We start from the raw sequence: 27,957 nt of genomic DNA on the forward strand, positions 1-27,957 counted from the left end.
TCCTATGACCTACAAACAATGCTCTTACTTCACTTGTTTCAGAGCGTCATCGAGGAGTCACAAGTTTAAACTAGGTTGAACCTTCCTTGACCTGGTGGATCACTGTCTTCCATGTGCACCATTTCCAACCCACTTCTACTGAAGCGTGTTCATACTCCTCCATCTTTAGGTCCTTTTCTGTGAAGATAAAATAATTTCCTTTATCAGATCTGATTTCCACATCTTCAGATAAAATGAGCTCAAAGTTAAACATGCTACATACTGCAATTATTATTCCATACCGTTTTCATAATCTTAAGTAGTGATAACTAAAGACTGTCTGCAGACACATCAGAGACAATGCACTTTTTTTCAGTGAATAATACATCATTGTTAAATAAATGTTCACTGGGACCAAAAACAAAGAGATGCTGGTTACTCCTGTGTGTACCAACAGTCATTATTTCATATGTATTGATATTAGTTTAGAAATGTTCTTTCTCTCTCAGAAATGCTGCTGATAAATGCAGTTGTTAAGTGCAGTGAAGCTTTTATTTTCCATTCATAAGTTTTGATTTCCTTTGTGCATTTATTCAGCTGATACATTCTTATGTGACTTAAGAAAGGTCAAAAAAATAGAGAAATAATGGCTCTAAAAATTCCTCAGAACCCAAGGTGATGTCTTCAGGTGTCTTGTTTTATTAGACCAACAGTCTTAAACCCAAAGATATCCAGTTTACAGTGATATAAAACAGAGAAAAGCTGCAAATCTTCACCCAAACCCTTACTATAGGGTTAGGGTTTCCCTCCATTAAAAATGAACAAATCACCAGCTGTCTACAACCAAAAATCACTTAAATGATAATTCCATTGTCAGGCTTATTTTTTGTCATCATCTGACCAGTTTATTGGCTGATAATCACTGGTTATTCTCTGTAGCCCCTCCAAACTGTGGATACCATTTTTTCCTTTTATAAGTTTATAAGCTGCAGGTTTGTCCAACTCTAGTCACTTCTTCAGTTTGCATGAACGTCAAACTATCCTCAAAATCAGGTTAGATTCGGGATAATATGTAGATTTGAAAAGGACCCTCTGTGGGATTCAAAGGAGCCCTGCAGACCCATCTATAATCTAACCTGACAGTCATATTCGCTCGCAGCAGTCACGCAGCGGTTGTTGGTGGGAGTGTCCGCCGGAGGAGGCGGGGTTGTCGGCAGTCTGAGTGGAGGAGCTGCCTGCGAGCCTAATCCCGGGATGAAGCCGCCCGAAAGTCAGAGAGAGTTTGATACATTGTTCTGCGTGGCCATGCGGGTATATCCGTTCCTTTAGGTGAATTTAATGTGCCTTAGCTCCGCCCGCTCGCGCTGATTTGAGAAGCGCAAGTAACAAACCCCCCGTGTGAGTGTCGACGAACCGAGCTCCGCCGCTGTGTGTTCGCTCCATGCTGAAAACGTGCGAACCTTTCTGGGCGAGGAAACCGTGGACGACCGCAGTGAACGTGGTTTTGCTGCAGGTTTGTTTTCCAACTCTTATGTGATGTTACTCCGCTCTCCGGCGTTGCGTCGTTTCACCTGCTCGTAAGCTGCGGTTCATGTAATTAGGTTTCACCGCTGACATGTCAGGGGTAGCTGGATTGCTCCGCCGTGCTCATGTTTTTGTCGCCCCTGGCTGTTGTACAGTCGCAACGTGTCCACCGTCGCTGGCAGACACGCCTCGCAGAACACCCAGAAATCAACTGGCTAGCTTAGCACAGCTGCTAGCTTAGCGAAGTCATGTCAACTTAGCCTCAACGCCAAAAAGCTAGCTAACTTCTGTTTGCAGGCAGACAGACCCGGTGATAAACCCGTTTTCCCTTCAAGTGGAAGGAATTGCGCAGTTGAATTTATGTACAGCCTCCTCTAGTAGCTGCTTTGGATTTAGTTTGAGATAAAAGGGGGGGAAATGCTCGGTATATAAGTTAACGGTACAGTACGTGACGAGGGTTCACGACAAACGGCTAATTTGTTCTGAATGGCGCTTATGCAGCTGTGAACGTGCGCTGTCTGGAGACCCCTTCATGCATGGGGGTAACGGTGTGTGCTCTTGATGATAAAACCTCCTAACTATGTAGGCGTTGACCAGCATCTCCCTGTAACTTAAAGGCCTCAGTACAGGAATGATGCTCGCAGAAGTCCAGCCTGCTTTGTGCAGTCAGTGATCAACTGGAGGCGGTGGGCAGTGCGTGTAGGTGGGCTGCGTGCCCACAGCAGAGCCCGTGCTGGCCAGTTACACGAAGGACACTTGTGGCTGAATTTAAAGTGTTTTTACATCCTGACTGAACTACTCAGACATCATTCACACCTGCAGGCTGTGTACTGCATTTCATTTGCCTTCATTAGGCCCACTTGCCCAAATGATCAACCTCTGCCATCTGGTTTGATTATAATTAATCGTTTCAGGCATTTATCAACCAAAATTATCAAACGTTCTTCAATCTCAATGCCTGATTTCCAAGGATTTGCTGCTTCTCCTCATTTATATGGTGCCAAACTGAATATCTGTGGGTTAATTCTGTTTATTGGACAAAACATGTGATGGACGTTTTTCCCTATTTTTTGATGCATCACAGGCCAAAATGACTGCTGGATTATAGTTGCAGCCTTATTTTGAATGTTTTACGTTTGCGTGCACCATCTGTAGCCTGATTGTATTGTTTGCTGTCTTCTTCAGCAGATCCAGGGAGAGGAGCCTGTTTGCATTCCAGTGCAGGTGCAAGACAATGGAGGTGAAAATTGAAGAGCAGGATCACGACAACGCATTCAGCAGCACCGACACTAATGGTGAGATCATGCACGTCTTCTCTGTGGCCATTCATGGCCGTCACGTGAACTGCTTGAATGAAGTCAAGCACCAGGTAGAAAATGAACTGAGTCTGCGCGTAGATGTACCAGTTAATTAGTTCACTCGAGGGAGGAGGAGAGGAAAAAAAAACAAAAACTGAACATTTCTGGCTGGCACCGCATAGCATGTGGACATGTCAGATGGTTGAGGGATTCTCCTCTCCAAGATACTGCTGTTCTGTGGGCCCAGAGCAGATCTGCCCGTGTTTTAGTCCAGGAAGGGTACATGGCGATGCTGGACGCAATCCAGGTTACAGTTGGCTGCTGAATGAAACCCGTTCTTGGGGTGGAACATCCTGTAGACCTAGCACTCGCCATGCATTTATATTTTTGTCACTTGATTAACCCTTCAGTGGCTGTGGCAAGTCATGATAATTAGCTTCCCTTTGGCATTTTTTATCTAAACGTTATGGCAGCAGAGTCCTAAATTTCAGCCACCATGTGTTGCATTTTTATGTAAGATTATAGCAGGGTTTTATTTTTAGAGAAGTGTGATAATCCTGTAGAAAGACTCAAAGATTTGGGGTTTTTTTCTGCCATGCTGGGTTTCAAAGTGTGTGGCGTTAAGGTTATTACCCAGGACGTCTGCCGTGACCGATGAAAACCTCGCACAGAACGAGCACCTGTCTCAGATTTGGCCTGGATTGTCTTCCCTCGCAGGTAAACGCCCAGCTGAGGACATGGACGAGGAGCAGGCCTTCAAACGTTCTCGCAACACAGACGAGATGGTGGAGCTACGTGTGCTGCTTCAGAGCAAAGTAAAGATCAACCCATTCAAACGGCGTTAGCGGCTGGGCCACGTTTTTCGTACTGATGAAGGCATTTTTTTTTTTTTTTTTGTTAAGAAACCCTCTTTCTCTTCACAGAATGCCGGTGCCGTTATCGGAAAAGGTGGCAAGAACATAAAAGCCCTGCGCACAGACGTGAGTAAATGGACAAAATGCTGCTAACGTTTCTGCACGCGAGGAGAAGATTCAGTTGGCTAATTCTCAATTTAAGTTGAAAGGACCCAAAACTAAATTCAAAGTAATTCAGCCCCCCTACTCATTGGATTCCCACAGAAACGCTCCCAGTTTCTCGCCGGCAGGTTTTAATGGTTTGACAAGAATTGACACGTCAGAGATCACTTCTCTGTAACGATGAAACCAGGCTGGCTCACGTGGACAGAGAAGGACGGCCTTGTTAGACAGATCTGTCGGACTCTGTTTGCAGTCGTCTTGTGAGTTTCGACCTGATTCCAGTTGCCCTCATGGTGTTTGACCTTGAAGTGACAACAGGTGCCTGAAAGCCTGAGTGGGTAGTTTCTTTTTTTTTTTTTTTTTTTCCAGGGACGTAAACCTCTGTAGTGCTCCAGACTGTTTTTTTTTTATACTTGTCTTTGTCCAGGTTACACTTCCTGTTCTTCTTCACTCACCACAGTTTCAAGTCTCTCATTTCACTTTTGGGTCAAAGTTTAGCGTGTATTCAATTAAAAATGTATTCCTTCTCCCCCTCTTCCCTTCTCCTTTACTTTTTTGCTTTTATTTTTTGGCCACCTTCCTCCGTTGCCCATGTACTGGATCGACATGCCCCTCCTGCGTTGCCCACCTTGACGCTGGCCCAACCTCCGCCCGCCCCTGAACGCCCGCCCGCCCGCCCACCTGACACTCCCGGTTGGCCCCGCCCATAAACCGTGCCCCTCCTTAAACGGGCGCCTAACTTGACATCTTGTGATTGAATGCCCCCGCCCAATGCCAACCTCCTCCACCACAACCACCACCACAACCACCACCACCACCACCTCGGCCCATGCAGTACAATGCCAGTGTATCAGTCCCAGACAGCAGTGGCCCAGAGCGGTATGTCCCACCAGTTATTGCCTCACTGCCTGATTAGAACAGTGAAACACATGTCTTTGATAACCTGCCTTCTGTTTCATTTTAACATTTTTATACACATGACAGTATACTCCCCCCTCCCCCAAACACCCCCCCTCCTCCACTTGTAAGAGACGTGTATTGTTCCCTTTGATTTTTCTGTCCATTAAAGCATCTCCATTGAGTTGGACTTTTCCTCATCACAGTTTATTGTCCATGCAGAGAATCACTGACAACCCACTACCAAGTAGTTGGTATTTTATGGTTAGCACAGCTGTTGGAGGCTGTTTCCCTCGCTGTGATTAGGGCTGTGCGATAAGACCAAAATCTCATATCCTGATGCTGATACACATCACGATGTAACACGTTTTCTGGAAATTCAATGAATGATTTATTTTTAAATGACCTCATGGAAAGGCCTGTTTCTTATTATGCTTTGAATTACACACTCGACAAATAAAAGGTGCATATTTGATTATTTTTGTCCGTTTATACCTTCATTTAACCATGTAACAGAATCTAAAATATTAATGTTTAAGGTACATAAAGTTAATGAAAACACTTTTTAACTAGTGGCAAACAAAGTAACCCAGTGTCGTGAGTCTGGGGTTTGTTTTGAGCTCTCACCTGCAGACTCTTTGCTTACTTCTTGCGTCGGCGGTAAACAGGTTAGTGGTGTTTCAGCCTGTTTGGTGGACCGGTCTGCGGCGAAATTTTCAAAGCACGGTTTTCTAGTGCGACATGCGACTCCTGTTCAAAATAAACCGTTCTGTGTCGCGTTCGCTCTCATCCATGTTTGCTTGTGCTGCCCTCAGGAAAATTTCCAGCCAGTATCCGTGTGTCCTCCCAGTGATGAAAAATATTCGATTAATGATTGCCCACATTTCCCATCATGCCTTTTCTGCAGTAGTTTGCATTTTTATGTTCCAAATGCTAGGTCTTGTTATCATTTGGAACGTGTCTGCTCAGGTCGTGCTGGTTTATGCTGGTCATGTTTGTGCCGGTTTAAACTTTTAACCGTTAGTCAGGCGGCTGTTACATTTCTTGACAGCAGCATTTTTTTGCCAATGCGTTTTTGAGTTCCCGTGCCCTGTCTTGAATGTCGCTGACACCGCTGGGAGCTACTAAATGAACGATGCATCATAATATGAAACGATGGACGTTTTTCTGCCGTCATATCGCACAGCCCTAGCCGTAATGTTTAATTTTACCATGTAACTTGTGGAAAGCAGACATCTTTTTCTCGCTCTGTCCTCTGTGGCCCACCTGGCCCCCTTACCTCCGACCTCCCCCTCTCCTCCACCCCTCCCCCTTCCTCCCCCCACTGTTTCCAGCATCACTGTCCATGATTTCTGAGAGCGCGCTGGCTCTTGTCCGGAGGCTCCGTCCCCCACTCTTGTCACTCATTAATGCCGTCTCTTTATTTCATTGTGCTGCATCCCTTCTGTTAAATTCCTCTCAGGCCACATCAGACCAGATCTGCCTGCAAAACCTTTCATAACCCCCACAACCCCTCCACCCCCCTGCTCCTGTCCTGTGCCACGAAGTAGTTGGTAACCACTCACATTTCCTTCCCCACCTCAACCCCTCTGCTGTGTTACTCTTCTCTACTGCCCGCCTCGTCTCCTCCTCACCTCCGCCCCAAGCCCTCTCCTCCCCACCCCTCCCCTCCTCCCCAACCCCTGGTCACAATGAGAAGGTGTGCTGGTGGCACAGTTGTCATGGCAAGCTTTTGTTTCAGTTTGTTTCGTTCCTTTTCCCCAACTTGCTGGTGGTGGGATGGTAATAGAAGATCTCTCTCTCTCTTTCTCTCACCCCCCTTCCCCCAACTCTGTGTGGCCAGTCTCACGTTAATTTGAGCCGTTCTGAAGCTGCCCATCCTCCCAAGGCTTGTCTTACTTTGAGAATAATATCAGATTGAGTGCATGTCAGCTGCCTGTTTAATCAGTGTAGTGTTGGGGAAAAGTTAGAATTGTGCATATTGTGCAGCAGTCTTAATTTTTCCTTTTTATTGTTTGAAACATTTTCGTAAGTTTGTCCGTGACTGTTTGCTGGACAGCTTCTCACGTACGTTTTTGTCAGGTTTTGCTTTGTGTTCTACGTTGTGTCCCCCTTGTAATGCCTTGCTTCCTTTCGGCCAAAATGGTCCCTAACAGGATCCTGAGTGTGAATGCCAGCATCGACACTATTGGAGAGATTCTGCTGAAAATCATACCTACTCTAGAGGAGGTGAGCCACCATCTCGTTCATTTTGTCTACGTGATCAGAGAGCGCTCCAAGATGATCGATGATACCGCCTTTTGAAATAAGTCACTTGTTGGAATTGACCGAAGGCTTTATATAAATAGTATTTGCTCATGAATATGCAGAATTTCAAGTTCATGCTATAATGGAGTTCTGCACAAGCCTCAGAGGTATCTTGTGAAGCAGGAACACGAGGGCACACGGCGGCGTCATTCACATCCTCCCTTTGGTTTTGTGCTGTTCCACTCATTGACAGTCAGTGGCAGTAATGTGCCAACAATGCGCCAACCAAAGGCAACGAAGTCGAAGAAGACAGCCAGCTCATAAACATGGGCGTAAAAAATGCAAGAAAAAATTTATTTGATTTCAAGAAAGTTCTGCACCTTTTAAACCGCAATATTTCATGTGCCAGGCAAGTGAGAGCCCACATCTGTGCAGACCAACCCTGCACCGACTCCCATGTGATGTAGTAATATAGATCCATATGTAGCAGCTGGCACACGCTGCTTCAGATGTGTCCAAACATCAAAGTGAAAGATTACACTTCTGTTGCTCCAGTTTTTGTGCTCCTCTAAAACACATTGTGCATCTGACTTTGTTGACCTTGGATCTATTTTTCAAATGGCGCCTCGGTCAATATTATTATTTTTGTTGCAACTTTTTATATGTTTACCTGTTTGTTTTCATTATCCTTATATATCCATATTATATTTGCATACAGTCAGGTCGCCATCGTTTTTTCTCGCATTGCCAGCGTAGAATCTCTAAAGGCAGGAACGCTCTGTCAGTCAACAATGGGAAGCATTTCAGGCCCTCCTGACTTGACTGATCTTGCTTTGTGTTTCTGTAGTACCAGCATTACAGTGGGATTGATTTTGACAGTGAGCTTCGCCTGCTGATCCATCAGAGCTTGGCAGGGGGCATCATCGGGGTAAAAGGTGCCAAGATAAAGGAGCTGAGAGAGGTAGGACAGTCCATCATGCTCTGCACCAGCAGCCGGAGATGAATGAATATCATCAGAATTATTGTTGTTTCAGTCGCAATAATGACATTATATACGTGTATGAAAGGAGTACTTTCTTTTTGCTAGTGAGTTTGACAGAAAAGGTAAAAAGTGGATCTGATAGTCTGGATATAAGACTAATATTTACATGTTTCTGTGTACTAGAACACACAGACCACCATCAAGCTGTTCCAGGAGTGCTGTCCACACTCCACCGACAGAGTCGTCTTGGTGGGAGGAAAGCCAGAACGTGTCATTGAATGTATAAAAGTGATCCTGGAGCTGGTGTCAGAGGTGAGTTTACATCTCTGAGATCTCTTGAAGCCTCAACACACTTTATACAGTCAGGTTTCATCTCCTGCAGATGTAAGAATAGTTATTTTAATGTGAAATATCATTTCTGAAAAGTCAATGCTTGACTTCAGAACAGAGCCTGCAGTCCTCTCTGTTTCATTTCCAGGCACCAATCAAAGGTCGCGCTCAGCCTTATGACCCTAATTTCTACGACGAGACGTACGACTATGGCGGTTTCACCATGTTATTTGAGGAGAGAGGCAGACGACCCATCGGCGGCTTCCCCATTCGTGTGCGTGGGGGCTTTGAGCGCTTGCCCCCCGTTCGTGGCAACAGACCCTTGCCTCCATCCAGAAGAGACTACGACGACTTGAGCCCCCGCCGGGGTCCTCCGCCGCCGCTGAGCAGAGGTGGACGAGGGGGCAGCCGAGCGCGAAACCTGCCTCTTCCCCCGCCGCCGCCGCCAAGAGGAGGGTGAGGAGAGCCCACTTACTGTGGGTGCTTTCACGCGTAACCAGTTTGGTTCGTTAAAACAAACTCTGGTGTATTTGCCCTCGTGGTTTCCTTTGTGTTGGCTGGTGTGGAAGCTGTCAAACTGGCATGCGCTAAAGAACCAGACTGAGACTGAAGAGGAGGGTCTCCTCCTGCTTCCCGTGCAGACTCTGCTGCATTTCATAGAGGAGGTCCAGTTGCCGTCTCCACCAGAGAGGCTCATAATTATTTTTTCCTGAGCTCTTTGTGACGCCAGATAAATATTCTCCCAACACGTGTGCATGCTTTGCCCCCCATGGATCCATGTAGTGATGATGCTGCAGGATGGAAGTAGCCCACCCTGTCCAATCAGTGAGGTACCTGTCAGTCCATATGACTTCATGCTAACAGCGCTTTGTTGGTTTGTAAAGATTCAGTGTGAAGATGATTTCAACCAAAGCTAAAAGGCAACAAGGTATAATGTTTTGCATGTTCTGGACCAAAGAACCAAACTTTAGGTGTGATAGCAGCCTCATGATTGGAGCACATCCATGTTGGAAGAAAAAAAGTCTCACACTTGGTATTGCGTCATTTCTTGAGTCACTTCTTGCATGTGTTTTTGTGACAAAACATAGTTTGGAGACAGTCTCGTCAGGCATCCCTCCTGTTGAAGGATCTTAAATACGTGGCCGTCCCGTCAGCCATGTTGCCTGCAAACCACGGCAGGATTCATGATTATAAGACAGAAAGTTGTGTGTGATCTGACAGCTTTGACAGAGCTGCAGTGTGACCAACACATTAAGTACCCAGTCGTTTAGATGCACTTTCTGTTTCATTGTCCCAACACTCTTTCCCTGTCTGTCACTGTCTGCAGGGGAGACAGGTTCTCACACAGCAGCTATCATGGCAGCATGGACGACAGACCAAGGTGAGTGCGGCATAGGCTTGTCAGCAGGTTAATTTCTCTTCAAAGCAAAGTGACAGATATTAGTGAAAGCTGCTCGGTGGCTGAGTGTCAAGCCACCGGCCCTGATTCAGAGTCTGGTCACAGGTCATCCGTAGAGCCTGCATGTCCTCTCACACTCACAGCTTTCTAAATACCAACCGAACAGCGCTGACCTGCCTTATACTGCGGTGTTAAGTGTCATCTGGAGTAGAGAAGCTATACTAACGTGTACCCTTTTGTCCGTAGTGACAGAAGAGGCCGAGGAGACCGCTACGACAGCATGGTGAGTGGCGTCCACGTTCACGGGTGCTGCTGCTCGTAGCGTCCTGGTTGTGCGTGGTAGGTGAATTATTTTTCAGATGGGGTGATTGGAATTCCTTTTTCTGAGTGTAGTACAAGCACGGAGGCACGGTCACCGCGCTGCTTTTTCACCGTGTACGCACACTGATGTAGGCCTGTTGTTGCCTGGCAACAGTTGTCTCCTTGGTTACCACGGAGCAGCTGAGTACGTGGTCCAGAGATCCACCAGGCTAGCACATGAAGCAGTTCTCGAACAGGTTCCCTTCAGGTCTCGGCTGGGAGCGAACTGTTTGGATAAGAAGTCAAAGTACGTTTGATTGAGTGAATACCGGCAGATGTCCGTCAATCGCTGGGCTTTGAGGACAAACACGGCGTGCTTGAGGACAGCCTTAATATCAGACATGTGTCTCTCTTCTCGCTTAACAAAATGCAAATGAATTTCAGCAGCCTCGAGAGATGAAAAATGACTTGGGCACGATAAGAAGACAGCCTCAGATAATAAAGAAAGCTTCTTATTACTCATCTAAAAGCTGCATGAATACAACATCTGGTTTACAGGATACGTTAATGGAAAAGGCTGCAAAGTGTTTACATGTTCAAGAACTGAAGATCTTAAGCAGAAATGTTTGTTTTTATTTTTTTAAGCTATGACCTTGTTCTAATTAGGACTTCCCTTTTAGCACTTTGAATAGTCAGTGGCTTCATGGAGTTAAGTCAGTTTATTACTTTGCATTTAAATGTCCCAAATATGAAGTGACGTCTATAAAAAAAGGAATATCCCAGATTGTTCCTCAATCCTTTCGCTTTAAAAAGGTCAAGCACTAAATAAGTTTTCATGCGCTGACCTAGTTTCTTCTGAGTCGCCACCTGTGACTGCTTTAATGTAAAGTAGTTCAGTGGCATGTCTTCCTTTTCCAACCTCTATCTTTGCATCATTCTTTTTTTTTTTTTTAATTTCATCTGCATCCCATGTTGGTTTATCTTAGAACTGAAGAATCTGTTCAGAGCACCTGTTCTTCCCAACTCCAGACAAACCAGAAGTCTGAGAGCTGTGTGAACTCTAAGGTCTCATTAGAAAACCCCTGTTTGACCCCAGAACAGCCTGCATTCTTCATGGCATTGCTTCAGTCATATCATGTAGTTGCAGCAGTTTGTCAGCTGCACATTTCATGCTGCAGATCTGCAGTGACTTCTGCAGGTGCTTCGACACCAACGCGCCATGTTGGGCTCGAACTGCAGGTGTGAATGCAGACGCTCTCAGCTGCTCTGCATCATTGAGAGTGTGTGTCCACATGTCGGCTTTTTGGTACTCGGAGCTTCAAAGGTGCCGTCGTCGCATGCTTGCCCTTACGTTATTGCTGAGCAGGTGAATCCTTTCATTGCTGTTTTTTTGTTTTTGAATTAATACTTCCAGAAAAATATTGACAAAACGCTCCTAATCTCAGGATGGTCCCAGAGTTCCTGCAGATTGTTTCAGTGGCCTGCAGGCCTCGGATTTCAAACCAATAATGTGGCGTTCAGATAAAGTGGAATGGGATATTTGAAGCATGAATGTCACTGAAAATGTGCAGGGACTGCTTAATGCTGTGGATTCAGCACAGACTCAGATCCTGGTGGAACATTTCCAGCACCTTGCTGAATCTGTGCCTCAGGTAATTCAGACTGTTCTGGATACAGAAGTGATCCCACTCAGTGCGAGCCAGGTGGTCGGTAACGCAGCGTCGAATGGATCCTGAGTGTGTGCTTTATCATTGTGCTGAAGTCTTTGAAAGGCTCTGATAGAATGCTTTCATTACTGTGCCATTAAAACAGTTTTATGTTAATCTTTTTTCTCCCAATCGTTCCTGAAATGCAGAGCGGAGGCGGATATGGTGAGTGTTGATATTTATGCAAATCCAGCACAGATTTACAGTTAGTTCGTCAAATGGAAATCATGCCTTTCTTGAACTTATTTTCATAGTTTCAGCTGTCACTGATTTTCCACTTGTTGTGCAGGGGCAACCTCACAGGCTGTCTTATTGGTTAGATCATACACTGCATGTCCACATTATTAGGTACACCTGTACACTCTAACGCCAGTACAACAGCCTTGACATAACTTCTGTCTTCACAAACATCTGTGAATTTGATTATCTTTAGTACTGAGGTCACAGTTTAAGGTGGTATTGTACAGGACTGCATTATATTGAGAGGTATTTTTTGCCCTACCTGTCTACATACATGAGGGGGCAGAGTATTAGAAACACCTCTGAATGCAAATCAGTCCAGTACAGATCCACTGTGAACTCTGACCTCAGTGCTAAAACACAATTTAATTAACACCTCTTCAACAGAAGCCAGAAAACTGAACATTATAATTACTTTAAAAGTCCACTGTAAGGCAGAACAGTTGTATTAGACTGTACAAGTGTACCTAATAAAGTGGACACTGAGTATATAATCTATTTCTATTTCCTGCTTCACCTCTGGTGTACTGTCCTCTGGCTGCACTGCTTCCTCATGGTCTTACTACTTGAATGGATGATAACACACATTTCATTGCATGCTGTCCGTCTTCTTCCTCATCACCTGTAACGCTCAGTTGTTTAAAACCCGTCTGGTTGCCTGCTCACTGGTGTTGCTTGCCTGTTTAAAGTCTGTCGTAAAGCTGTCGCTCCAGGTTTCGACATGTCCCCACACCCCAGCAGTTACGTCAACAAATGAACGTTTCCTATTAAAGACATGAGTTTAGAGCTCATAGAGAGAAAATGGATTTTGTCTTGGGCATCTGCTGAGTTACTTGTTTACTATCACACTATCTCCTGTCTTTGTCCCTGTGGTGTATTTTCATTTTTCACTTTCTTGTTTCCAATGTTTTCAAAGACAACAATTCTTCCTGGGAGCACTTTCAGTCTGGTGAGTGGGGATGGATTATTATTGTCCCAGTGTCTTGTTTCCTAACCTCAAGGGATTGTTTCTACTTGTTGCGTTGCTTTAGTTAAAGACAAATTGACCGTAAGTGTTCTTTCTCGCTTGCTTCTGGAGGTGGCCGAGGCTCATACAGTGATATTGGAGGCCCAGTCATCACAACACAAGTCACCATCCCGAAAGATGTGAGTAGGACGTCTTGTCACAAAAAAAAAAGTGACTCCTGCGGTGAAGAAACACAGAAAAAACATTTCCTGCCTAAATCCATTTTCAATTGGCCTCTGTGTGCTTGTCCTGCAGCTGGCTGGCTCCATCATCGGTAAGGGCGGCCAGAGGATCAAGCAGATCCGCCACGAGTCTGGGGCATCCATCAAGATTGATGAACCACTAGAGGGCTCTGAGGACCGCATCATCACCATCACAGGAACACAGGACCAGATCCAGAACGCCCAGTACCTGCTGCAGAACAGGCACGTGCTCCTCCGATTTCCCCAAAAACCTCCTCTCATTGGAGCAGCGTGGCCTCCTCTGAGGGCCTGTGTGCTCCTTTACTACGGCATCTTTTTTAGCTGCTGAGTCATAGTTTGCTTTCACTTCATTGTTCCCCAGGGTAACTTTTTCTTGCAGGTTAAACACACATAATCTCAACACAAGCCCGATTCCCAAAAGAGCCGAGATCGTGTAGTAATATCCTGTAGCCAATCATGTGTTCACAAAGCGGTGAACCTCGCTCCATCCTCGCTTGTGAACGACTGAGCCTTTCCAGGATGCCCCTTTCATACCCAGTCATGATGCTATCACCTGTTACCAGTGAACCTGTTCACCTGTGGAATGATCCAAACAGGTGTTTTTGGAGCGTTCCACATCTTTCCCAGCCTTTAGCTGCTCCTGTTAATGTCATAAAGGATTAGCAAGTTATCACATTCTGTTTCCTGCTTCCTTAGTTTTTGGTCCAGAAGTTGACAAAAGATCAGCAACAAACACCTGAACGTTGCTGATGTTTTGGGAACTGATTCCTCATTTAATTTTAGTAAACTTCTGTTCAGCCCTGACATTTTACTAAAAATACTGGGAAAGTGACACTGAAATCTGTTTAGCTGCCTTAGATAAAGGTAATTTTGCACATTATGCCAGAACACGAGGGTGCTGAGCCTTATTTTTCCTAACACCAGTATTTCATCTTAAAGAGCTTTTCAGCTCACAGACAGACACTAAATGGCTAAGCCGGTCTCAGCGCTCGCGTTGCTTCTCGCGGACGTCATTTATTTTCAGCCTTGACCTTGGCACACTTCTTATTACTTACAATTGTGCTCCACATGAAAAATGTCTCAACAGCATCAACAGCTGATGACCCACGCCGGCGTCGTGTTCAGGTAAACATGTTGAACGTCCTGAAGCGTCCTTACGTTCATCTGTCTCTGATTTCAGCGTGCGGCAGTTCTCCGGTCGGTTCTTCTGAGAAGAAGAAGGAAGTGAAGAAGAAGAAGATTGAAGCCATGCTGCCATACTGTTTGCTCCTTCTATTCAGAGCCCACATTCCTCTGCTTTGGGTAGATGTGCCCCCCTCCCCTCACTATCACACACTACCACATCTGTATCTAAAAAATCTCCAGCTGTCAAAACAGCAAGCGAGGAGTCAACAACATGTTTCTGTGCTGGTGTAATTATTTTTTTCGGACATTCTTGTGCCGTCATTGGAGTAAACTCATCTGTGTGATGACTTTTTGGTGTTGTGAGCTGCTCCTGCCCCCCCCCCCCTCAGTTCAGCATGCAGAATGTAATCTTTTTGTAAGGAACTTTTATTTTTATTTTTATTTTTTTTGTTTTTCCCCTCAGATGTTTAAGCACACTCTTCAAATGAAGATGCATGGTCTTGGAACAGTTAATGAACCTTTTAAATAAACTTTAATTTGTACACAACATCCAACATCCGTTTCCACTTCAAATGAAGTGCTTTTACGATGGGCTTTAATGGAGTAGTTTGACATTTCGGGAAATACGCTTGTTGCTGTGCGGTGGAGAGTTACAGCTAGATGGGAATATCTGCAGCAGAGGCAGGGAGCAGTCTCAGGCTTCTCGTCTCACTGGCGAACAGTTAACTCTTTAATAAGCATATTTGTCAGATGTCATTCTTTTGCTTTAAGGTGGGCGAAACGTGCCGGTGTGACACGACAGGAAGAAAAACTTAATTATCTTTGTTTTTCATTGAAAGACGAGGAGCTGTATAAAGTGTGTGTGTATATATTTACATAGAAACAGTAATTTCTTGAGTGCTTAGAAGGAGACTTTCTACTTTGTTGAAAGGAGATTTGCTCATCCTTTCTGTTCCCACCTTGACTTCTTTGGTTTCTGCCGCTCGCCGTGTTGGACTCATCGTAATCAATATCTGACCTGTTAACGGATCCTTTCATTTTTGCAAGTGTTTCTAATTTTGCCAGCATTTTTTTTTTTTTTTTTTTTTTTTTTTTTTAAAGATGCTGGTTGATGTGAGGAGTCCATGAGTGGTGTTTTCTGTCTGCATCTCTGTGTCTGGTATTAGTACCTGCAGGTGTTGAGTAAATAAAGTCTGTTGCCACAGTTCACTCAGCGTGCTTTTCTTTCATTTCAGCGGGGGAATGAGAAGCGTCCACGCAGCCCGGCCGTGCATTGGCTGTCACTGGTTTCCAGTGAAGTGTGTCAGCCTCTTGCCCTGCCTGTCTGCCTGTCACATGCATCCGTAGTTTACTACTTAACACCGGAAATCTGTTCCCATAATGTAATAGTGGAAGCCCACACGGTTTCCCATCAGAGCGCAGCCCTCCGTCACATGGTCCTCTGCTGGGTTTCACCCAGGACAGACAGACAGGACTAACAACGCTGGACTCGGGGCCAGATCACACCGAGCTTGTCCTTCAGTCCAAACTCAAACCGTGCCGTGCCAGGCGTTTGTTTCCCCCCCGGAGGATGCGTGTTTTTCTGCTGTTTTGTAGCGCTATGAAGTGAAACTCCGCCATATTCAGCCCACCACGCCCGGAGCTCCGCTGCTAGGGGTAAAGCCTCGCTACTTTGTTGTTGCACAAACTTAATTTCCTCTTCGCAGGAGAAGGAACAAGGTAATACAAACAGCCCCGAGTGTAACGACTTTACTTCTGTTTTGACATTTGTGAAAGCTTGTTTGCGGCTCAGGAGGACAGTGTTGGTGCGCGCGGTGGGGGCAGTGCAGGGTTAAACCCAAACTAAACAGACTTTAGGATACTCAGGGCTCGTCCTTACTGTTTAACCAGCATTATGTGTGTGTCTTTGCCTTGGAAGGGGACGTGTGATCCAGGAGTAATGACTCTGAGCTCGGTCGGGGCTTGCTGCCTCAGCCCAGAGGCCAAAGAGGCTCGCAGAATCAACGATGAGATTGAGAGGCAGCTCCGCCGGGACAAGAGGGACTCCCGACGGGAATACAAGCTGCTTTTGCTCGGTAAGGGACGAAAAGTACATGCAAAATGTACCTAAAGTATCCAAAGTTGAAGTTTTTGTTGTGCGGACTGTCTCCTTTCAGAGAGTTAAGCCATTGCATCACATATATTTTGTGTAAGGAGCATGTTTGTGGTGCTGGTCGACGTAGAGCTGGTTTAAAGTGTTTTATATAGTCTGCTTTTAGGTAGTTTAAATTATTACTGCATCATTTTACAAGGTGATCATTAGGATTTCACATACAAAAGAATCTGATCAGTAACTATAGCTGTTAAATTCATGGGGTGGAGTAATAAGAACAGTATTTCTCTCAACAAACTGAAACTTCAAGTAACGTAAAGCACCTAAAAACTGTCCTCAAGTACAGCACTTGAGTAAATGTGCCTCCATCGTTGGCTATGAAGTACAGCAGGTATGAGATGATGCATTTGTGGTTGAATATAAACAGTATTATAAAAAGGTGGAATAAGAAGAATTGAGATGATTTCCTCAAATAACACGATCATTATACAGAACTCAAAAAACTACATTAGTCAGGAAAAGTAGCAATATAACAACATTCATGCAGGTGTTGGCGGGGTCCAAGCCCCCTGTGTCAGCCCCCTGTGTCAGCCCCCTGTGTCGGACCTGCAGCCTGCGGGCGTGATGCAAATCGCAAGTTGCGCGCAGCACAGAGATTAGAAAGATATAATATCGCGTCATGTCCCCAGAGGAAGATATTGCTTCACAGCGTGTCCATTTTCTGTCAGTTTGGTGATAAAAAAGATTGTCGGAAAACTTTGCCAGGACCTGAAAATGGAGCCCAGGTAGGTGAGGACAAACAGTGTAAGGCTTAACTTTAGACAAAACACTGGTATCAATGGAATATTTTTCTCAGCTGGCCCGACCATATGTAGCCTTTAAGTCGAGCGACATCTTTAGAAAATCTTATTCAAGATTTCAAACCCATCCCCAAAAATCCAAAAAATTGATGCTGACATTTACAGGAAGAGAGTTTTCTCTGAAGATCTGTTACATAACATTAAAGCTCCAGGTGCACACATAACGAACCTAAAACATGAACGCATGATATTAGATGCTGACATCATTTGTATTTCAGAAACACGGTTTCAACACAATGCACCACGTAATAATATTGCAATGCCAGGACGAACATTTCACCACAATGCCTCAGTCATACGGCAACACGGCAATTTTCTCACAGTTTTTGCTGCACAAGTACTTGTGACAGAGAAAAACAATGGTGAGAAGAAACTGTATTAACTTGGAATTTGCAAAGCAGCACAGGATATGGAATATCAACTTATAAACCACGGGAGTTGACAGCAGATGGGTGGAAATAGGAGATGCATTCACATTGCTGATGAGCTGAATTTGAACAGGTGATACAGGTGAACAGGTGTAGAACAGTCGACCATCAGGACAACCCAGCTGCCACTGACGGAGTCTGGGGATGTTGTCTCTGGGTGATTATACTGTTGATGCTTCAAGTACATTTTGCTGCCAATACTTACATACTTATATTCAATATGTAATTCTCAATCTAAACGTTGACGACGTCGTGAAGTTGCGTGGGATCATGGGAGTTGTTCCCTTCATTGTTAAACAACCACCATTGCTGATGAAAATCTGATGTGACTCGGGCAGAAATCGTTTTCACAGAGGAGGTAATGTTTTAGTTTTACTCACGTTACGCCTCGTCATGTTCCCGAACTTCCTTCCTCATTCTCTCGTCTATCATCTGGTGTTTCTCCTTTTAAAGTTACAGCAACTGGAGGGTGTAAAGGGATACAAAACCAAATGAAACACAGCGTTACCTTGAATAAAATGATGGATTTTCTGAGTTTGAGCAGTTTTTTAGACTTTTCGACATTTTGATGTGGAAATGTAACATAATGTGCATTTGAGGGAAATTTTCAAACAGAACTTTTACTTTTTCATATGTTTATTCTCTGGTGTTGCTACTTTTACTGAAGTAAAAGACGTACATACTTCTTTCACCACTTTGTATGATAGATATGAAGAACTTCTCACGAAAGATCAGACATGCAAATCTTTTACTTCATTGGCTTTGAAAGTACTTGTAATGATGTGTTTATGGAGGAATATGAACAGTTAATGTGGACTGTAAAAGCCAGTGTGCTGCTGGCAGCTCCAGGGAGTGATCAGCCTGGGAGCCGAGCAGTTTGATGGTGGGTCCACGGAGCAGAGAGGATGGAGTTGTAGAGTGATCTGAGTCTGTAGAGCGGATGAAGTATGAATTATGGACTTTTTGGCTCGTTACCAGGGGTTGGCAACCTAATCGATAACTCTTAAGATGCACAGGGCCTCTTCCACTCCTGAGTAACATTAGATGGGCCTATTTCTGAAGTCATTACATTCTGCAGGCCCGATGGAAAGACCCACGCGGCCAGTCGGCAATCGCTGCTGGACCACAATACCTCAGTGGACTGAAAAATATTGTAATCATTATAACCAATAATTAAAGAAGGATTCAGACAGTACAGTACCGTATTAGTCCCAACTGTTAAATGAATAAGTATGAATCATCTTGGGAGGCCACATTTTCTTTGTGTTACTTAACAAAGGTTGCATCAGCAATTGCTGTGAGTAAATGTAAGGTGTAGATGCAGTCAGGTTGAATGATTGACTCACGCTGAACGTACAGCCACCATTTTAGGTTCAGAAGTCAGGCGTCTGGCTTCAGTGCTCTCCAAACAATGACTCTAAAGAGGTCTTAAATTTGAAACTTTACAGCTTATTAGATTTAGATGAATCCAAAAAATCATATCAAGTGTAACCCCTTGAATATATTCATCGACTGAAGCGAATTTGGAATTTTCAAAATGACATGCTGAAGTGGCACACTTTTATTTTCACTTCACTTTGTCTGAAAAGCTCTCCAACCATTGCCAGAAAACACTTTCAGCTTCGTCAGCTACAGGGGGAAATGCTCCAACTTCTTCTAATTCAGCTTTTTGAAAGACACAGCCAGTCACTGCTGACATGACAAAATACTGGTTGTAAAAGTTAACATGACACCCGTAGGGCGCAAGAATAAGATAAAACCCAGACGAGGTAATTAAAGCAAGTCCAAGATTGCATACGAGTGAGATGTGAAAGTACTTCACTCACAATACAGACTTAGAACAGACTTGTTGATGTTGCTTTTGTTGGTGTAGACAGCAGACAGAGTTTAGGGGTCAGGCTGGTGAAATTCAATATTTTTCATGGTGTCATCAGATCAATAAGGTAATGTCCTGTGGTCATCCTCCTGATTTAGAACATTAGCATGCTAACGTTCACTAATTAGCACGAGGTCAGGTATTTGGTAATGAGCCAAATTATTGGACAACCAGACAGTGTCAATTGATAAAAAGTGAAAAGATTAACAAAGTCATTACCTGCAGTTTGGAAAGTGAAGATCAGATAGGCAGAAAACCACAAATGTCAAGCTCATGGTAGCAGTAGAGGAAAAGTCAGGGCATCACCACAGTGTGGGATTCATCCTCTGAGCATCATGGATATCTGATAATGTTTTTTTGGGGCATTTTAATGCAGAAATGTTTCATATTATGCCTCAATATGTGTACGCACACTAATGTTATGCGTCTCTTTGTTGGCTAGGAACTGGTGAAAGTGGGAAGAGCACTTTCATCAAGCAGATGAGGATTATTCATGGCCGCGGATACTCTGACGAGGACAAGAGAGGCTTCACCAGGCTGGTCTACCAGAACATCTTCACAGCCATGCAGGCCATGATCCAGGCCATGAACACATTACAGATCCCCTACAAGTATGAAAAAAACAAGGTAGACCAGACTCGTTTCTTTGTCCCTTCTTCGCTGCTCCGCACAGACAGATTAAGAAAGAGGATTTGAGCATGTGCAAAGTTTACTGTCTCAGGCGCTGACAGGGCCTGCAGTGTGTATTCAGGGTGAAGTACTTCTGGTAATTTGCAACAGTGTTTAGTTTTGCAATCCTGCTGCCGGAGAGTTTTGTCTATTTACGGAAAGTACATATGATGTTAGACTGCAGGCATGTAAAGACAGGTTACTCCTGAGCCAAGTACAAGGAAGACAGAAGAGGAAGGGAGACGGATAATTCCCCATCAATCATACTGGGATCTGTCCCTGTCATACAAACAGTCGGAGCTTATTAATCACAGAAATCTGCTGCTGCACACAAATATACTGCATAAGTTCCAAGGGAGAAGAGGCCACTTCCTGTGTCCCATGACATGGACGTTTGGCAGTGTGAACCAAGTCTGAGTCAGCGTGTGGGTTACACGTTTTTTCTTTCTCTGTCACTGAGTGAAGGGGATGTTTTGTAGAGGCTAACAGGATGTCAGTGTTTGTCACTGAGCATGCAGATATTACAGCTACGGTGCAGACAGGTGGGTCAGAGAGGTCTAGAAGCTGTTCACTAACGCTCTCCCCCAAATGGAGATTGCCCAAGCAGTGTGCATGACCCCGTAGTGAAAGAGATGAGTCTGCTTTTAAAGAGTTTGGGGGGGGGGGGGGGGGGCGTCTCCTTCACGTAGCCCCTCCAAAGCCAGAAGACACGGGCAGAAGTTTAAACAATAGATTAAACAGAGTGTTTATCTGCTCTGATTTAAGCTACATTTGTTAGCTTTCCTGGCTAACTAGCGTACTGCCTACAGTAAAGTGTTAGCCACCAAGGCTACACACAGCAGTGTGTGTGTGTAACGTGTGTATGGCAGTGTGTACATGTAGGATAGCCTACAAACTTGTTGTTTGTCGTTGCCGCACCGGCGACTTCAGGGAAGCTTGAGGGTTTTTATCTCCAACCCTGACAGTGGCCACGGTGTCACGTTCATCAGCGCAGCTGCAGGCTGCCGGGAAGCTTCGCTGTGTCGTCTTTGAAGTGTTGTGGTTTTTTTCTTTCAGATACATGCCAGATGTGCACAACTAGGCAGAGTTGAAAAAAAAAAAAAAGATACCGTTAGGATTGCAGATCCTGCTTTTGATTTTCATGAGCTAAATTAAAACCTCATTTCAACTGATTTTCCACTCATGGAGCTACAGTTAGCTTAATGAGGGAGCTAGTTACCGCTGATCAAATCTGGTAGCGACAGTCTTACTTTAAAAATTTCAAAGACGTTTGAGTGGCAAATTTGCCACCGTTATCATGTTAACTGCATATATGTGGGGGTGAAAAGCTCGACAGGCTTGGCACGGTAAGGGGGCTGGGGCTAATCATAAGGTCATCTTTCTACTCCTATTTCATGTGCAGAGACGTGAGTCACCGAACAGCTCGTCAGTTTTGGTGTCATCGCAGTTAACAGCGGTGTCATAAACCGGTTTACAGTTTACAGTGTGTAAAGGTGTATTTCATAACGCTGGAGTTTACCGCAGTCTGGCAGCTCCTAGACTTTCGTACCGCAGCAGGGTCACTATCTCCCTTTTATCACTACAGTAGAGCGAGAAACCAGCAGAACATCAAACACAGCTGACCATCAACAAAATGACAATTGCTCTATGTCTGCAAATGCACTTTGTACAATCAGGCTGTTTATTGATGCGTAAATAGACTGGGAGTAATAGTTCACCTATAAATGACCATATAAAGTACTCAAACAGCATGCAGTTTTTTCCCAAGTGTTTTCTGGATGAAATATTGCACTGTGGGTCCACAAGGGATGCGCAGTCAGGGAAATATTAATTATTAATCAGACACCAATTAGGGCTGTAAGGATGAGATGGAGACATTGGGAATTCCAATAAGACGCAGGACAAACTTTACAAACTCAGAAGAGACGACCTGGAACAGACAGCAGCGTTTGTACTGCATTTAGGTCTTTGTGTCTAGAAATGTGTACGAAGGAAATAAAACTGAAACTGAACTAACAGTCGAAATCGAATTGCTTTATTATTTTATAGTTAGTCTATAAATGCTAAGTGGTCCGAGTTGTGCCAGTGAGTCAGCATAGAATCAGTGCTGATAGCTTATTGTAATCATTTAAGTTGCATAATTTATGAACAAAGACTGTTAAAAACATGCAGAAGAGAACCTAATGCACAGTTACCTTCATTTAGACTAATTAGACAACATCTCTGGAAAGTCAGAGGCTCCTTCCCAGTGTTTAAGTTAAGTTTCTTGGTTAGTTGTCATCAGGCAGAACATTTTGAAGCCTCTGGTTTGGCACTACAGCCACCGCCATCTTGTTTTTGGATCCAGAAGTGACCATTTTTGAAGGAGACAGTGATGCTGGGGAAGATACGCATTGCGGCGCCTCTATCCTGATGGATTTGACTGAGAACCCGAACATACTTGTCAGTCACAAGGCAGCCACAGCCCCAAAGCATATCCTCCTTACAAAGTGACCATCATGCTGTGTTGAGGAAGACTTGAAACTAGCTGTTGAGACCATAAACCCATTAGGCCATTAGGAAACTTTACTGAGGTAGTAAATCAGGAGAGAAGAGGGTTGATTTTCTCATAAGCTTACAGACTATCAGAGTTATTTCTGCCACCAGTGGACTCGCCCCCTGCTGGCCATTAGAATGAATGCAGCTTTAAGGCACCTCTGCACTGACTTCACTGTTCAGACCACTTTTTATACTGTCTGTCTGCATGAATCATGTTCTGGTTTGAAGCCTTGAGGGTGAACTTTACCACCCAGTGTGACTGATGCTGAGGTCAGAACGAGAAGGTGTGGCGCAGCGTGTAAGATAAAGTATTTCTTTCACTTTGCAAGGATAGAGATGAGCATTAAGGAGTTTCCCCTGACTAATCAAAGCACATGTCTGCTGTGGGAGGTGCACGCTCGTTAAATCCATCATCATGTCCCTTCCCTTTAACATTTAAACTGGGTTTTATCTGTCATAACAATGCACAAGAGCACAAACATGACATCATGTTGATTTCACTGTTTCATTCTTTTGTTCAGGCAAACGCCAGTATTGTCAGTGCGGTGGACGTAGAGAAAGTCACAACATTAACAAACCCTTATGTGGATGCCATCAAGAGCCTGTGGAGTGACCCGGGGATTCAGGAATGTTACAATCGGAAGAGGGAATACCAGCTCTCAGACTCGACCAAATAGTGAGTGCAAACAGAAACTCCTCAGACGCTGCCAAATAGTTTCCACTGTGTCATTGGCCAGTTGTCTGTTTAATGCACCCAGTTGTCACCCAGAAGGTTCAGGTTCAATGTTTATTCCATTTAAGGTTGTTGACAAAAGCCTTAAAAGCAAAGAAACACCATTTTAATTCCCACTAAAAGAATTAATTATAGTGAAGTGGCTGAAACAGAAACATCCCTGACTTGAGCATTTCACAATAAATGTCTCCTTTGTTCCTCTCCTGCTTCTGTATCACTAACTAGTTTTCATTTTCTTGACTCTGGGCTGTCTCCCCTGTGTTACAGCTATCTGAATGACTTGGACCGCATTGCTTGTACTCCTTATCTGCCAACCCAGCAGGATGTGCTGAGGGTCAGGGTGCCCACAACAGGTATTATAGAGTACCCCTTTGACCTGGAGAATGTGGTGTTCAGGTGAGTGTTTTATGTTGTAGTGGTTTCACTGCAGCTGAAGCCATTAAGAGTAAACGTAGATAAATCTAATATCATGTAGTTTTGTATCTTGTAACCGACATTCCCATCATCCTGGACTGTACTTTGTGTTTCATGCTGCTAAATGTTAGCATGCTAAGATAGTGAACATGGTAATCGTGTTAGTATTATCATAGCGAATGTTAGCATGCTAATGTTAGCATTTAGCTAAGCCTCACAAAGCTACCAGCAAACTGGTATCATTTAAGGGGTCTTAAAACCTTAAAACCGTTCAAAAGTCTCCTTTTGAAACTGGCAGATTATTTGGCGACGTGAAAAGTCTCTGTTCCCAGAATTTAACCTTGACGCCACAAAGGCAAATCCTGACAGTTTTCTGTTTGTCATGGGGATGTAGTAAAAGCATTAAAGTACCTCAGCAGTCACTGAAAATAATACAGATCAAAGCGGGCAATACGGTGATTTAATGTTTATTGTGATCATCAGACTAGATATAATTTGGAATATTGGTTGAAGTAAATATGAAATAGACGCTCAAGCGCTGCAGTAGAGTTAACTGGTGCAAACTGGTGAACTTATTTCACCGTTCAGACTAACAAGGATCGTCCTCTATCCGTTCAGTCATCGTGATCAATCCTCCAAAACCTCTCACTGTATCTTCTGTATTAAGGGATTTAATAATTTAATTAATCACCGTAGTCCAGCCCTAAATTGGTTGTAAATTATTGATGACATTCTTTAATGATGGCTTGGTCTTGTGGCTGTAGGATGGTGGATGTGGGTGGCCAGCGTTCAGAGAGGAGGAAGTGGATTCACTGTTTCGAGAATGTCACCTCCATCATGTTCCTGGTGGCGCTCAGCGAGTACGACCAGGTCCTCGTTGAGTCCGTCAACGAGGTGAGATGCAGCAAAATAATACTTAACGATTACAAGCTGATCTCTTGGTGCTTATTTTGTCAGTCTGCTCATAGGAAAGAAAGGGGCTCACTTTGGGATAAAACCACTGGGAGGGACACAAAGGGACACAGTTTCTTTTGTTTAAGAAAACCTGTTGGGTGAAGATGATGACCTAGTTTTCTAAGGAGTCCAGCACCAGTCTGGTTTCTCTCTCTTTTATCTCTCTCTCTCTCTCTTTCTTCCTCTCTGGGCACAGTGATAAACCTCGTCTTGACCCTCCTTTGTGGCAGTGCGCGTAGCTCATCTGCAGGGGGAGCTCTTTAGTCGCTCTGTTCAGCGTCTCTCAGTGCACCTCTCAGCGAGGCTTGTTCACTTGATGAGATTACAACCAACTGAATTTGCTCACGCCGACAATCACTGCTGAAGCACGGCTGCCTAACACTGTGTCTGATTGCGTATTTAAGCTCTTGTTTGGGGTGTTTGTGTCATGTGTTTTTCAAAGAATCGGATGGAGGAGAGCATGGCCTTGTTCCGGACAATCATAACCTACAAGTGGTTCAAAGACTCCTCAGTCATCTTGTTCCTCAACAAGAAAGATTTACTGGAGGAGAAAATCATGTACTCGCATTTGGTCGACTACTTCCCTGAATATGATGGTAAGAGGAAGCTCATCAGAAATGCAGCTGGGCTTGATAGAGGTTATTATACTAGCTTAATTAAGCAGCTCTGTATGTTGTTGGTTTATTTATTTAAAGTGACATTACATGACTCTTTAGAAGAAGAAATAACTTATTTTTTACAGATGAGAAGTTTAATTCATAAGCAATAAAACACACCTTTAATTAATTCAGTACACTCAGTGGTTTTGCTTTTGCAGCCCACCTTGGTCTGGTATGACCAGCAGCTTATAGTGGCTAATGTTGGCTAGTGTTAGCCATCTTATAAAGTCAGTGATCTGACTCAGTGTGACAGATGTACAATAATATTTAAAGTCTTTCCTATGTTACACTGTTTTGGCAGGTCACAGATAAACATTTGGATTGTTTTATCACAAAAATAGAACAAGTAAACAGAAAGATTGTTTGTTTTCTGTGTGTGGTCACATTTTATTAGCTCGCATGCAGCAGTTAAATTACCAGGTTTGGACAATTACGCCTTGAATTTAAATGCAAAAATGTAGCATAATTAACACAGAGGAGTCGTCAAAGTGACTCAGTAATGTCTGCTGTGTATCAATATATATGCATAACGTTAGCTAACATTAGCCACTATAAGCTACTGGTCATACCAGAGCAAGTGAGGCTGCAGCAGCATGTTCTGAATTTATCAAGGGTGTGTTTTATTGCTTGTGATTTCCTCTTTCAAAAGTTACATATTTTATGTGTCAGTGCGAGCCTGAGCGAGTTTCATGTACCTACTGAAAATGCTACAGTGACTTTCATGTGCTGTTTTTGGCCTCTCTCTTCCTACCAGGTCCCCAGCGGGATGTCGAGGCAGGAAAAGAATTCATCTTAGATATGTTTGTCAGCCTCAACCCAAACGAGAAAAAAATCATCTACTCCCACTTCACCTGCGCCACGGACACGAAAAACATTCGATTTGTCTTCCGCGCGGTGAAGGACCACATCTTGCAGGGCAACCTGGAAGTCTACAACTTGGTTTAAAACGGTGGTGTGGCCGCTGTAATTCAATCGGCTTTGTGCAGCTGGCAGTCAGGAGAGCTCTGCAGTGATTCGGTTTGCCTCACACTGCTGCTGAACACTATAATCCAAAACAGGACATTGAGAAGCTACAGAGCTTGTCGCCAAATGACTGTACTACTGATGTATTTCAAATTTTCCTGTTAGGCTCTTTGAAAATGGATGTCTCCAGCTATAATGAAGTGTGTGTCCTGACAATTAAAGTGCTGCTTTAGCGAGGAGTTTATTATAGTATGCACTCTGAAATTTATGGAGCTCTTTGTGAACGTTTCCGAGCAGTAGCGGTATAAATGCACATGGATGGATTGAGAGGGAAAAAAGTATTTCTGTGGCCTCAAAAGCCTCTGAGGACTTGTAATGTACTGGGTCTCTCCTTCAGGGAATCCGTGGAAGTTGATGGAGACGAACTGCAATGCAGCACCTCACATCGCTAACTAAAGTTGCTTGTAGTTTGTTTTTTTTAAGTTAAAAACAATCTAAAATACTCTACTTAGTTTGACTTAAAGGGAAACACTAATGGCACATTTACTTTATCACAAATACTGATATGCACCCTGTGTGTTTTGTAACATTGGTACTTGTGCTGATATTCTGTGTACCTCACTATCATTTCCACAGCTAATTTCAGGTTTCACCGGACTTTGTTCACTTTGCATTTGTTTATGATGGCATTATTCAGTCTTAAACCACTTTTTCTGAGCAGAGCATTAAGATATTGTTATGTAACTTAACAGACATTTCAAAGGGAATCCCACCGACACCCTGTTAGATTCTGCTACATTAGCATTTCTTTTTTAAAGTCTTTATTTTGTCAAAGCTGTAGAATTTAATGTTCAGGGACTCTTTGATTAGAAGTTTATTCACTTGCCTGAAAATCATTTGCTTCAATAGCTTTAGAACTTTCACAGTTATTTATCTGAATGCAAGCTGTAAATATAACATGGTACGGTAAGTTGTTTTTTTTTCACCTTTTCCTGCATCAAGGTTGGTGTTGAGAGGCTAACTGCTGAAGAGAGAACTGTTATGTTAAATAATCTCTGAGGCCTTCTTCATCTTAATTCATATGCTGTTCAAGGGTATCAAATGCATGAATAACAAGCTAATGAGAGCGTATGCACGGCACTGATGTTTACACAACCTTCTCGCCTGGTTAAAAATAATTACAGCCTAATTTGAACAGTTTAATTTATGGTTCACTTTCACTGCGATCTCTTAATGCAGTCTTAGTGTTTTTAATGTGATTGGCTAAATAAACAGACATTTTGCTGTTCAGTTGTTGCTCGGTTTTCCGTTCTTTGTGTGTCTCGACAAATCAGCTCCAGCACTGTTGGTTTAGCATTCGAGTGTTTGTCGTCTTGGCTGCTCCGTCGGCTCATCTGGACCAGTGCTGGTCCTGAAATCCTCTTCTGTGCTCCATCCATCTGGCTGCAGCTTGCAGCAGCACTTCTGTTAGAGGTCCATAGATTTAGGGTTGTACACTACACAGCGATGTATAGTGAGG

The 27,957-nt window shown here is 43.9% G+C and overlaps 2 protein-coding genes across 6 annotated transcripts; both read left to right on the forward strand.

Annotated features, from left to right (window-relative positions):
• The first annotated feature begins 1,182 nt into the window (after nt 1-1,182).
• On the forward strand, nt 1,183-15,459 carry hnrpkl (heterogeneous nuclear ribonucleoprotein K, like). 3 transcript variants are annotated; one of them, XM_076757721.1, is made up of 16 exons: nt 1,231-1,492; nt 2,692-2,798; nt 3,519-3,616; nt 3,725-3,781; nt 4,653-4,696; nt 6,871-6,943; nt 7,809-7,922; nt 8,127-8,255; nt 8,422-8,729; nt 9,601-9,654; nt 9,919-9,955; nt 11,828-11,843; nt 12,835-12,867; nt 12,997-13,064; nt 13,180-13,349; nt 14,308-15,459. In XM_076757721.1, exons 2-16 carry the CDS (start codon nt 2,738-2,740, stop codon nt 14,336-14,338), a joined length of 1,293 nt encoding a protein of 430 aa, XP_076613836.1. In that variant the 5' UTR covers nt 1,231-1,492; nt 2,692-2,737; the 3' UTR covers nt 14,339-15,459. The 3 variants fall into 3 exon arrangements, 2 of the variants coding, with proteins under 2 accessions (XP_076613836.1, XP_076613835.1); XM_076757720.1 differs by having other exon boundaries at nt 1,232-1,492; nt 2,689-2,798; XR_013079206.1 differs by lacking the exon at nt 11,828-11,843 and having other exon boundaries at nt 1,183-1,492; nt 2,689-2,798; nt 9,919-9,970.
• Nucleotides 15,460-15,590: 131 nt separating this feature from the next.
• On the forward strand, nt 15,591-27,731 carry LOC143337831 (guanine nucleotide-binding protein G(q) subunit alpha-like). 3 transcript variants are annotated; one of them, XM_076757724.1, is made up of 8 exons: nt 15,591-15,971; nt 16,171-16,327; nt 19,951-20,135; nt 23,237-23,391; nt 23,716-23,844; nt 24,627-24,756; nt 25,259-25,412; nt 26,230-27,731. In XM_076757724.1, the coding sequence occupies exons 2-8, from the start codon at nt 16,192-16,194 to the stop codon at nt 26,418-26,420; spliced, it is 1,080 nt and encodes a 359-aa protein (XP_076613839.1). In that variant the 5' UTR covers nt 15,591-15,971; nt 16,171-16,191; the 3' UTR covers nt 26,421-27,731. The 3 variants fall into 3 exon arrangements, with proteins under 3 accessions (XP_076613839.1, XP_076613838.1, XP_076613837.1); XM_076757723.1 differs by having other exon boundaries at nt 15,591-15,908; XM_076757722.1 differs by having other exon boundaries at nt 15,591-16,327.
• The last annotated feature ends 226 nt before the right edge of the window (nt 27,732-27,957 follow it).

Source organism: Chaetodon auriga, chromosome 19 (genome assembly GCF_051107435.1).
Source record: "Chaetodon auriga isolate fChaAug3 chromosome 19, fChaAug3.hap1, whole genome shotgun sequence".
NCBI lineage: Eukaryota > Metazoa > Chordata > Actinopteri > Chaetodontiformes > Chaetodontidae > Chaetodon > Chaetodon auriga.